At 37.9% G+C, this 11472-nt stretch overlaps 3 protein-coding genes across 3 annotated transcripts; 2 read left to right on the forward strand and 1 right to left on the reverse strand.

Moving 5' to 3' along the window:
• The first annotated feature begins 295 nt into the window (after positions 1-295).
• Positions 296-7066, forward strand: LOC136249690 (14-3-3 protein gamma-B-like). Its single transcript, XM_066041775.1, has 5 exons — positions 296-643; positions 2705-2834; positions 2886-3049; positions 3101-3196; positions 6863-7066. Exons 1-5 carry the CDS (start codon positions 356-358, stop codon positions 6917-6919), a joined length of 735 nt encoding a protein of 244 aa, XP_065897847.1. The 5' UTR covers positions 296-355; the 3' UTR covers positions 6920-7066.
• Positions 7067-8066: 1000 nt separating this feature from the next.
• On the reverse strand, positions 8067-9217 carry LOC136249684 (heparan sulfate 2-O-sulfotransferase 1-like). Its single transcript, XM_066041768.1, has one exon. The coding sequence runs from the start codon at positions 9187-9189 to the stop codon at positions 8173-8175; it is 1017 nt and encodes a 338-aa protein (XP_065897840.1). The 5' UTR covers positions 9190-9217; the 3' UTR covers positions 8067-8172.
• A 569-nt stretch (positions 9218-9786) lies between these two features.
• LOC136249685 (uncharacterized) lies at positions 9787-11462 on the forward strand. Its single transcript, XM_066041769.1, has 4 exons — positions 9787-9943; positions 10255-10805; positions 10943-11112; positions 11159-11462. The coding sequence occupies exons 2-4, from the start codon at positions 10263-10265 to the stop codon at positions 11367-11369; spliced, it is 924 nt and encodes a 307-aa protein (XP_065897841.1). The 5' UTR covers positions 9787-9943; positions 10255-10262; the 3' UTR covers positions 11370-11462.
• Positions 11463-11472: the final 10 nt, after the last annotated feature.

An 11472-nucleotide genomic window follows, 5' to 3' on the forward strand; every position in this document is an offset into this window, starting at 1 on the left:
AAAAATATCACGTGAATAGAAATAACCAATGAAATTTCACGCCAGGCGGACGGCGCTAGTTTAAACTGAAGGCTACTGATCTCATTGGCTACTTTCAAGCACGTGACTTTTAACACTTCGTTTCTCTAGTCAACCAACCGGAAATAGACTGTATTATGAACTCTTGATGTTATGAACTTTGAATAAGTACGCATCACGTGATCAGGGTATAGGTATTTCGTTTCTACGGGTTTGTAAACGTACATTGACGTAATACCATATTGTTATGGTAACCGCAGCGGAAAAAGTTAGGTTATTTACGTAAAGTCCTCCTCACCACGTTTTACAGGGCATTTAATCGAATATAGAACCGAAGATGACTGCTACATCTCCAGAGGCTATGCGGCTTATAGAATTGGCCAAATTGGCTGACCAGGCGGAAAGATATGACGATATGTCGGAGTACATGAAGCAGTATGCGGAAATGTGCAAGGTCTTGTCCAGCGAGAACAGAAATCTCTTGTCTGTGGCATTCAAGAACGTGGTCGGGTCGAGAAGATCTGCGTGGAGAATTCTTTCTAGTGATGATCAGAAGACAGAACAAAAGAAAGCCTACACTGAAAAAATTGTCACCGAACTGAAAGGCATTTGCAACAATGTCTTGGTAAGGGGAACATACACACACACTCCCAATAGTCCTGTAGAACTATCTATAACCGAAGAGGTTAGTTTGTATTGAATCAAGTAGTCATCAAAAGAGGTGATAAAAGCCCTGTGGTAAACCTTGTTAGCAAGAGACTTTACAACTAACTGTCAAATGATCAAGAACCCTTTCAAAGTGAAATAGAGGACTTGCAGCGTGACGTAAATCATCATAATTGCTAAGCAACTGTAGCTGTCGGCCATGTTTCGGGACAGCGTTTTGGCTGAAAAGCACTTTCTCAGGTTTTGGTACAGGCTGTAATGAAGTGAATCAGTGTTGAGTTGTGTTGTAAATACCAGCCAGCTCGTTAAAAAAAGCGACGAAGTTAGAATTGGTGAGTAATGTATCGAAATTTAATTAGCCACCTATTTCACGAAGCTAATGATAAGATCCTCTATGAAAACAGCCCCGACTCCCAGTGCCACTATACCCAGGGCTTAGTGAATAAATCTCGTTACCTTAATTCTGACCCAATATACGCCATACAAAGTTGTCCCGAAACATGTCCGCCTAGCAACCGTTGCTTCACGCGTGCAAGTCCTCTATTAAGTGACCAAGCTACACTTTAGTCGATCAAAATACTTGATCCTAGCCACTACTGCTACTTTCACACACAACACAGAAACTCCTTTGTAATGTGTGAAAAATCTGGAAAATTTCCTTTTTTGTATACTCGATTCAGGTATGGTTCTAGACATTAGATCTATCTCATGCAGGGGTCTAGGGGTACAGCCCCCAGCTTCTGAAAATGTTTTACTATTTCAAAGACTGAAATCTACAAATACAAAATCAGAGAGAACATTGAGGGTAGGTGGATTATATCGACCCATGGAAGTTCAGTTATCACAGTGTATGAACTATAGATTGTATAGGCATCATATGAAGTTGGTTAAATTTTATCAAAATGGTGTGAGGTCAGGTCCAAACATTGCAAGTTAGCCTATCAATCTTATAAAAAATGTGGCTATTCAGAATGGAACACGGTGCTCTTGTCTTGACTGATTTGTAATCAAACAATGATCAAAATCAACCAAATACAACCGCTAAACACTTTATTCATGACAGAAGGTGGAGAGATAAGCAGCTCAATCAAAAACGGTACCATTACAAAAACATCAAGTCATACTGTATGTGTAGGTTGTTTTAGTTTTTCATCATTGTGTAACAAGATAAAACTATCATTGTTGATGAAAATAATGCATTCATGATGTAGGTATTGTTACAGAACAGCAGAAATGCATGTGCTATATAGACCATGTGTGCACTAAGGCATGGCACTACATTACATCATTAAAATGTCATGTGAAAAGCACATCCGCTAGTTTTTGGGGGCAAAAAAAACAAAAACATGTGCACTTTGTGCTTGGAAAAACTTTTGATGCGAAGGAATCATACTGAAAGATAGACCATTGCTTTTAAAAAGTAAGATACTAGGTAAAAGTGCATAACATACTTGTTCTGGCAAATTATTCCAGCTCAGGGAAGGTCTTTGTAATACATCACTTGATACTTTTGCCCTCACTTACTCCCAAAATTCCCTGTAAAATGTCGTGAAATCTGAAGCCATGGCAACTTTTTGCCAGACCATGCCTTAGTGCACACATGGTCTATAAGGCAATTGTGTGATATACTTAGCATGAGTGCAAACTAGTCCTTTTGTGGCCACACCCATCCTGTCAACATGGAATTCATACAAAAATAATTTTTTTTGTGTGTGTTCTTAGTAATAATAGGTACAATATACATGTGTTGTTATACATCATACAGTAGTTTGGGAAAGATCCAGGATGTTTCTCACCCTTATTTCTGGTGTCACTGTACTTGCAATATGGCATAATTATACAGTTTAAGATACAGAGAATGCTTTGTAGTAAAGTTGCACAATTGTAACACCTCTGAAAGTGTTTTTTTTTTTAAATTAAAAATCTCCCTGTTTCTAAGGGGGGAAAAATCGCCACTACATTTTATTGGTTAGTCTTCCAGTGGCCAAAATTGTAATCATTTGTGAATTAATTTTTATAGAACTTACTAGATGAATGTCTGATACCAAATACTGATCCTACAAATTATGAAGGTCAGGTATTTTACCACAAAATGAAAGCTGATTATTATCGCTACTTGGCTGAAGTCAGTACTGATAAGGAAAAAGAAGGTATCTTAGAATATTAAAAATGAACTTTGCATGCATATCATGCGCTCTTAGATGCAGTGAATAACTCTTGTGAAGCATATGAAAACGCTGAGAAGGTTGCTAAAGAAAATATGCCCCCAACACAGTCTACTCGTTTGGGACTTGCTCTAAACTTCTCAGTGTTCTACTATGAGATAAAGAATGATCCAGAAAAGGCTTGTCAGTTGGCAAAGAAGGTAAATTTATTTCTTACAATTACTTTCTGTAGTGGTTGTTGCTGTTCATAGGCATTTGACGATGCCATTGCAGAGTTAGACCAACTGAAGGAAGACAACTACAAGGATAGCACACTAATCATGCAACTGTTGAGAGATAACCTCACTGTAAGTCATGCTTGAGTGCTTGCAACTGGGCAGTGGCCAAACTACTGTATGGAGAGAAACTTTGGTAGAGGGAAAATTGGCAAGATGCTATCATGTTGGCAAAATAAAATAGTGCATCTGTATTTACCGTATGCTTGCATAATTTCAAGGGATGAAATTTTCACTGTTGCTTGGCTGATAAAAAGTAGCAAGGCTTGCTGTGTGGATCATTGTGCGAGTCTATGACCTATTTTTGATTTCGTTTTCAGGTGAAAACAGCCCAAACCAGGTCATTTCTTCTTGCCAAAATGCCATTACACACAAGAAGCCACACAAGATCACACTTAGTGTTAGGTTTTTGAGTTATAAACTCAGTATATATAGGCCAGGAAACTTAATCTGTGCTGAAGACTTTGTTGCTAAGTGGTTTTTTCACTGCCGTGATTATTGTACGTGGGCGGGTTATCCAGATTAAATACTCTAATAGAGCAGTCATGTAAATAGTCAAGTGTATAACAACAATCCTTGCACTGAATTTGACAGCTATTAAAGGCACCAGTAATGTAAATTGTAGCTCATATTAGGAGACTCTCAGTCTGTATGCACATTGCGATTTGATCAGTTTTATGTGTTTACTGAAACGTTTGACAGCAGAATGCAAAATTCACTATTCACAACAGTCTTCGTTATCAATAAAAGAAATCTATAATCCATTACTGGATTAATAAAAAGTACGTAAACTAGATGAATAAAAGAGAGAATAGGGATCGCTGAAAAAAGCCATGAAACAAGAAGGGATCGCTGGGGTGGTAATGTAAACCACAAATCTCTATTTTGACTCTGTCATTCTTTAGTACATGCTCTGTCATTTTGAATTGAGTCCAAATAGGGATTTGTGGTTTACATTACCACCCCAGCAATCCTTTCTTGTTTCATGGCTTTTGTCAGCAATCCCTATTCTCTCTCTTAAAATATTCTATTTTTATTCATCTAGTAAGATTTATCTATAAGATTCAAGGTCACCACGTATATCAAGCTCAGTCATTCAGCATTTAGTCCTTAAGTGATTAAAACATGCAAAATATTTTTTATAGCACTCATTTTTACCCATTTATATTGAATTCAGAAGCACAATTCCATCTCCACAAAATCTGCCTAGTTTGCACAAGTTTGCGTTTTGAGAAAAACGAATGAAAATTATAAAAAATATGCTAGTCTTTACTGAGCCATTACTCAGAGAAGTAAGACTCAAGATCGATTAAAACTACACACCATCTTATTTGCCTGCTCATAGAGAACTTGAAAATCTTTGTTTCATTTCTCAGTATGCATGTCACATGCATTTGTTTACGATGCGGCGGACGTAAACAAAATTGTCATTTCTAAAGTAAAGCATGTGGATGTATACAAGGCTAAAACTATACCTTGCCAATCCATGGTGAACACTTTAAGCCAAATCCCGATGTTGCATGCATGCAGACTTTATGTGAACAGAAGTTATGGCTGCAAATGTAAGCACCTGCAGTTTAGTTGTTGTACAAATCAATTTCCTTGCTCTTCTTACTGTCTAGTACTATAACTTCAAAATTACATACCAAAATAGCCTGAAACTTTGGTGATTCATCCCTTAGACACTGGAGATGTTGAGAAAATAATGATTTGGAAGTTGCACAAACTAGGCATGTTTTGCTGAGACAGTCACAATTTTTCACTCAGTAGATCACAATTTTTTTGAAATTTGATGCATAGTCATTCCAGCACCAAAAATTTCCTCCATGCGGCCAGTACACAGTTATTGTATGTTATGACTTTTGACAGCATGGTTATTAAAACTTAAGATGGTGAAATCTCAACTGTGTTTGTTAGAAAGTGACCCTTGACATGTGCATTTGTGACTGGATCTACGAAAACCGTTCTTATCGCCCAAGACAGGAAGTTTGATTTTTTCACACAAACACAAAGCTTAATGAATGCACTATCAAGTTTCACTGCCACAGTCGACCAGAGTAAAGTGGTCTGCTTTTGCTGGCTGCTTTTCTAGAGCACAGTGGCGAGCCGTACGAGTGGTCTGGGGTCTTGATGGAGCCCTGGCCAACCAGGAGATGGCTGTGTGTGGCCGTACAGCTCTGTGGTGTTGGACAATGACCTGTGCTGTAAATTTCCTTTCATTTTAGCCAGTTCTGAGCCCTGAATGGCCTATAACTTGGCCTAATTCATCCCAGCACGTCTCTTTTCAATTTTTGAACACCATCTTGCCCGCCTTCCAGGGCCCCCGCCTCCCACCCTTCTGGAGCTCGCCTGATACAGACAACCTCGGTTTAAAAACTATCTAAAATGGCGGGAAACTTAGCTGTTGACTACTTCTTCAGTGGATGATCAGGAAGGTAAGAAATTGTTGTGAAACGTGTGAAAATTTGGTATGCGTAGCTACCACCATTGGCCAGCTACAACACACAGAATATTTAAAACCGACGTTTCTCGATACTTTTAAATGGGCGATAAGACCGGTTTTCCCAGAGACAGTCACATTTGTTTTTACCCTCAATACTGGTATGGTAACTGGTAACTACTACACATTGGTCAAACATGTATTCACTGGGCTACTTGGGAAATTTAAATCAAGTTTTATAAAAGTATGTAAATTAGGGTTTGCGTGTTTCTTTACCAAAAAAATTTTTTTACTGATGTGGCATGTCGTGGTTTTTACTGTGTTAGACTAAAGCCCTAGATTTCTTTTCTTATTGAATCAAAAGTTTATTATGTAGCCATAGGAAATCTGCTTCTAAAGTTACAGTGCTTTGTTTAAGACACGTGTATAATTTTAGATCCAGTTTTATAACTTTATTATGCAGATTTAAGGGTTTAACCCTTTAAGGACCAAAAATTGTGTGCATAGTCTACCCTGAAAGCCCACACGTTTTATGATTATTGCGCATTTAGTGTTTTTTTAAAATATAATAAGTTTTTAGCATTGACAAAGCACCTACAAGTGCTCAATTGTACAACAAATTATACTAAAAGACTTGCCTGACAATAATAAACAACATTATCTAACTTACCAAAGTGTAGAACTAATGTCTTAAAAGCACTAAGGTGAGTTTCAAACACCTACACGCGATCGATTTCTTCGTGACACAATCAATAAAAACAGTCCGCCATTTTAGTTTTTTAAAACCGCATCACGTGATCTTGTATATCAAATTATTCGCCTCTAAATAGTGAGCACTCTGAGCTTTATTCGAAGTTAATACGATGAACACAGCCAAAGTTATGGAGCGATTTCTACAAGGTTAGTTTTATTGTTGTGTAAATATTAAATGTTTGTACTTTGTTAGGAATTTTACACAGGCTTAGTTTTGCGTGATAAGTTGGCCTTATATATCAAATGAATCGCCTGTGAATGGCGAATACAGTGGTCCCTGTTTCGATCTAATAGCTTCATTTGTTGCGGAGTTATAGCTCTTTGTTTACTGCCAATAATCTTGGACGTAATATTACGGCGCTGGTCTTTCGAGCAATACCTACTTTGGACGTAATATTACGGCAGCGGTCCTTAAAGGGTTAAAAATAGGTCACCATTCCTTTTTTATACAGTATAGCACAGACTTTTTATAAATAATGAATAATTTCATTAATTGTAGTACCTCCTCATGTATTCTATGAAATTGACTTTATTTTCTATTTTAGCTTTGGACAGCTGATGTACAGGGTGATAATATTGGTGATGATGATGGGGAAAACTGATCTCCCAGGATTGTGTCTGTATTCACTTGAACAACTAAGCTAGGAACTACTTCATCATACTTATAATTTATTTAATTTGGTTTCTCATTTTTCTTTTCACAGTATAATATTTTGCTAGAAGAAAATGATGTCTGTTTGATCAAATTATACATCCGAACATGGTCATGCATGAATCAACAATGTAAAGATCTAAATTCTCTAATACAGAAGTCAGGCAAATCTTCAGCGATTCAAATGAGCTCCTGAAATCAGCCTCACATTCCAATTTGGAAAGTAGAAAGCTTATGGTTGAATTGGTGTCAAAAGAGCAGTTGTCCTATCAAATTTAATCACCTTCACATTCAATCTGAGGATTTACGAAGGAAGGGGGGCAGACCCCCCTACGTTGGCATGCTAATGTGTACATATCTATAGGCTATGCTCCTCAGTGATGGTTACTATTAATAACTGATAGTGGGTGCAGTTGTAAAGAATTTTGTCAATGTATGGAATCATACCACTGGCAAACCTTATCAACTTTTAGTATAAAGTATCACAATAAGTTCTTGAGCAGAAACAGGAGAGCCACACCACTGTTTTAAGTTGTAATAATGCCTCCTCCCTTCACATCCTAAGATTAAGTTACTCTAATAGAGCAGTCAATTACTGTATCAAAACTGCTAGACTGAATCATCGGTATATGCAGCTGGGATGATGTGGAATAAAACTGTCTAGCTTTACCTTACAACTTATGGTTCTGTTTTGTATTTTATTCTATTGATGTGCATGTATATAATATTATGTTTGTGTAGTGTTTCATTGTGTAAATTTCCTGTGCATGTATGTGTCTGTATAGTCATGTGGTGTTTGTGTGTTGTATATATATTTTTTGTGTGTGTGCTCCAGTGTGGAAGAACAGCTAGTCTGAGCTACAAAATGACTCAATAGGTGGCTACTTCATAGAAAGCCTGGAGGATATAATCCAGTGTACCTGTGTATATCTATGGTAGCACCACCTTTATAATTCAACATATACCCTTACTAATCTTCAAAACCAACAAGTATTGATTGATGCATTAGCTGTGCAGTGCATATGCAAACAATTACAAGGCACCCAATATAACACTAGTCAGGTAGCCAGATGTTAAAGTTTCAAATTTCACAGCTCGTAAAGGCAAATGCTTATTGATGAAACATGTAAAACAGAACATTTTGATAAATAGTATAAAAATAGATTATGCCTGTCAATGTAGCTATATACAGTATTTTACAACTTACAAAACTAGCTTGTTACATTTTGTTATTTTATCCAAAAATAATTTCTTAGCAAATTGGTAGAGTTCAATGTCAGCTTGATTCCTCATTTGTATTATCTTGATAACCAGGTTGCTAACCTCTCCAGTTCTTTTGTACTGGTTAGTATATGGTAATATTTTATTAATATCATCCAATGACATCGGTGGGAAAAAAGCCGGCAACAGTTTTTGAAATAATTGTACTGACTGTGTGAGGTTCTCTACCAATCCAACTGCCACAAACTTGTGTTTAAGATTGTACTTGGCAGTCTCCAAGGCTTGGCTGCTGCCATTAGAACAAAGTTCACTATGCCCACAAAAATATTTAGTCAACAGATTATGTGTACACCCTTCATGAGAGTATCGAATACAGTCCAAGAGTGTCTCATTTCTTCTTTCACTGGGTAGCATCTTCTGAATGTACTTCTTGGTGCTGTAATGGTAGTAATAGTATGAAGATATCAGTCTGTCAATGGGATCTCTCACTAATGTTACGTAGCTGTAGTTTAGTGTGAGGTGAGGGGTGTAGTCTGTGTAGTAGAAATGTTGAGCGTATGCTACTCTTTTCCCCTCATGTGCTGATGCTTTTATCTTTATAGCAACTCCTACTATGTCTTGGATGCTCCAATCATATGCCCCCTTGTGATTAAATATCAGTTGGAACTGTGCTCTGCTGGCCAGTCTTTGTAGTAGATTTACAAAAGAAGTGCTGGCACATTTCGCAATTCTGTTGTAGAAGAGTATTTGTACATTGTCATGTGGAGTGCATTCCCACTGTTCTTTACTGTTGTGACTTCCTTTGAGGCTCTTTGAGACCGAATCGGCAGGGGCGCTTGAAGCGCCGATCACAAGGCGTGGTAGGGAGTGCGACAACGAAGTAGTCTTAACTGCTGATTCAGCATTTAAAGTAGTAAACAGCCAAAACAGAAAACATGTCAATATTAGTACAACTATGGTCTTCCTTGCGCGACTCTTTGTGATCTTTCGTAACCACATAAGCGTTGATTGAATTAATTGTTTTTATTTCATGATTCGCTTACGAAACGAAACTGTTGTGACATATCCATGATGTCACTACCGGCGAGCGACTACCGGTACGGAAATCGATCAAATTAAGGCTGCGCATGCCTTTTTCATTAGTTATCTGCTGGGCAACATATCGGAAGTAACCGTAACAGGAGTTTACTTAACAAGCTAACTCAATAATCAATATAGCTAATATTAAGAATCCTGACAGGTATCAAGCTAGCACATAAGGAACTAAATTTTGACACTAACAAATAGATAAAGATGTCACACAATCATTTATGGAAGTCAAGAACTCATACACACTGCTTATCAAATAAGACACTCGGTAAATGCATAATTTAGCTAGCCATGTGCTCAGCTATAAGAGCCATTATCAGAGGGACACAAACTGTACTTGGCTGGCAAATTGGGGCACTATTCCCTCATGAACTTATCAAACCGGCCCAGCATCTGAGTTAGTGCTCCAATTCGACAGCTTCCATTGAATAAAATTCAGAGACCACGTAATGTATGATGTGGTTTAGTGGTCGGAAAATCAAAGGCATCACGTGGGGAACTTAGCTTGAGCCGTCCAGGTTGGGTAATAAATACGCGTGTCTCAATTGAATTATAACTAACTCGTACATTCCTGAGATACTTGGTTGCCGAGCGAGTAATCGTTTTGTAGTATCCCCAAGTGTAACGACAAGATCTACATCAAGAGAACAGCTGGATACACACTGTAAGTTGGTTACACGGAAACTATTTGTCTCGGGAGGTTTTCCTAATTGTCTCTTTGTGGCGTAGGTACAAGTCTGTGATGATCGTACGATACAATAGCGATCGGTGTATTGGTGGACTAAAATACATTAACTATATATGGCCATTGTGCTTCTTACAATAGGCAAAACTTAACTTGTTATGTTAAGATGTGTTTATAGTGTGTATGTTTATGTCGTCCTTTTTGAAATCCTGTATGTTTAGTGACCTCAGCACTATGAACCACCTAAGATGTGATTCTTTAATTAAGGTGTGTACTTATGTATATATTAGGCATCATCATGTGGAAGTGTGTTGGCTGGATTCTGTTAGTCTTATTGTTCAGCTGTGCTGCTGAATTGGGGGCTGCACAACTAAACATGTCCTCAGACATGAATGATATGATGAGTGTTACCGATACTGTAAACATCACTTCAGTAATGGTGACGACTACTATGGTCATGATGACTTCTGCTACTTCAAATGATACAGTTATGACTGCTACTTCAAATGATACAGTTATGACTGCTACTTCAAATGTTACAGTTATGACTGCTACTTCAAATGTTACAGTTATGCCTGCTACTACTATGCCTGTTACTAATACTGAGATACCAATGACCACCATCACTGCTACGCTGGAAGTGAGCATGGCACAAACTCCAGTTGAATCAACTAACACTCTAGTGGTTAATACCCCAACTGACGATACTTTAAACATGGTTCCTACTACAATGGACATGGCTACTACCACATCAATTTTCAACATGACAACCTCAATGACAAGTAGCATGTCATCATCTGCCATCATCACCACAGCCAATGTTACTATTACTCCTACACCAGTGAGTATTATCAGTAATGAATGGGGCCTCTTTATATAATGGCCTGTATGGTTTGTAATATAAGGTGAACTAAAAGGTTTAATCAGTTGTGTGCTTAGTTGGAGGTTCATGTGCGTGTGTTGTTTTTTTTTTTTAAGAATGGAGGAGGCAGTGATGATGGGCTAGGGTTAGGTGTAATTATTGGTATCGCAGCTGGTGGGGGAGCTGCACTTCTAGTTTTTATCATCATCATTATTTGCTGCTGTTGTTGTTACCATAAACGTCACCAAGAAGATACTTACACTATTGGCCCTACAGTGACTGCTAGGTAAGTTCTAAATAATGCACAGTAGATTAAACTTCTTTATTGGCAGGTACTGGGATGCTAATCACCCTAATGATGCAGGTCCTGGTCATGTTACTAGCGGAGGTAGCATGAGATCTCGTACAAGCTGGAGGGACAGTTTGCGGTCTTTCACGAGAGGGAGCTTAAGGCGGTCACTTAGTTTGAGACGTTCATCAAAGCGTGCAAAGGACAAACAACAATCCAATGAGTATATTGGACTTTATAGCACTCCTATATAATATATACCGTGTGCATATATGTGGTGTCACAATCTAGATTGTTCTAATTAATGCTTAGCTATAATGATGTATGGATTATGTACATGCAATGCACACTGAGACA

This window comes from Dysidea avara, chromosome 3 (genome assembly GCF_963678975.1).
Source record: "Dysidea avara chromosome 3, odDysAvar1.4, whole genome shotgun sequence".
Lineage (NCBI taxonomy): Eukaryota > Metazoa > Porifera > Demospongiae > Dictyoceratida > Dysideidae > Dysidea > Dysidea avara.

Coding starts and splice junctions, on each gene's coding strand:
- LOC136249690 (XM_066041775.1), top strand. CDS start 356: ATGACTGCTACATCTCCAGAGGCTATGCGGCTTATAGAATTGGCCAAA. Junction 644..2,704: donor GCATTTGCAACAATGTCTTG/GTAAGGGGAACA, acceptor TAATTTTTATAG/AACTTACTAGATGAATGTCT. Junction 3,197..6,862: donor TGTTGAGAGATAACCTCACT/GTAAGTCATGCT, acceptor TTTCTATTTTAG/CTTTGGACAGCTGATGTACA.
- LOC136249684 (XM_066041768.1), bottom strand. CDS start 9,189: ATGTGGTTACGAAAGATCACAAAGAGTCGCGCAAGGAAGACCATAGTT.
- LOC136249685 (XM_066041769.1), top strand. CDS start 10,263: ATGTGGAAGTGTGTTGGCTGGATTCTGTTAGTCTTATTGTTCAGCTGT. Junction 10,806..10,942: donor TTACTATTACTCCTACACCA/GTGAGTATTATC, acceptor TTTTTTTTTAAG/AATGGAGGAGGCAGTGATGA. Junction 11,113..11,158: donor GGCCCTACAGTGACTGCTAG/GTAAGTTCTAAA, acceptor CTTTATTGGCAG/GTACTGGGATGCTAATCACC.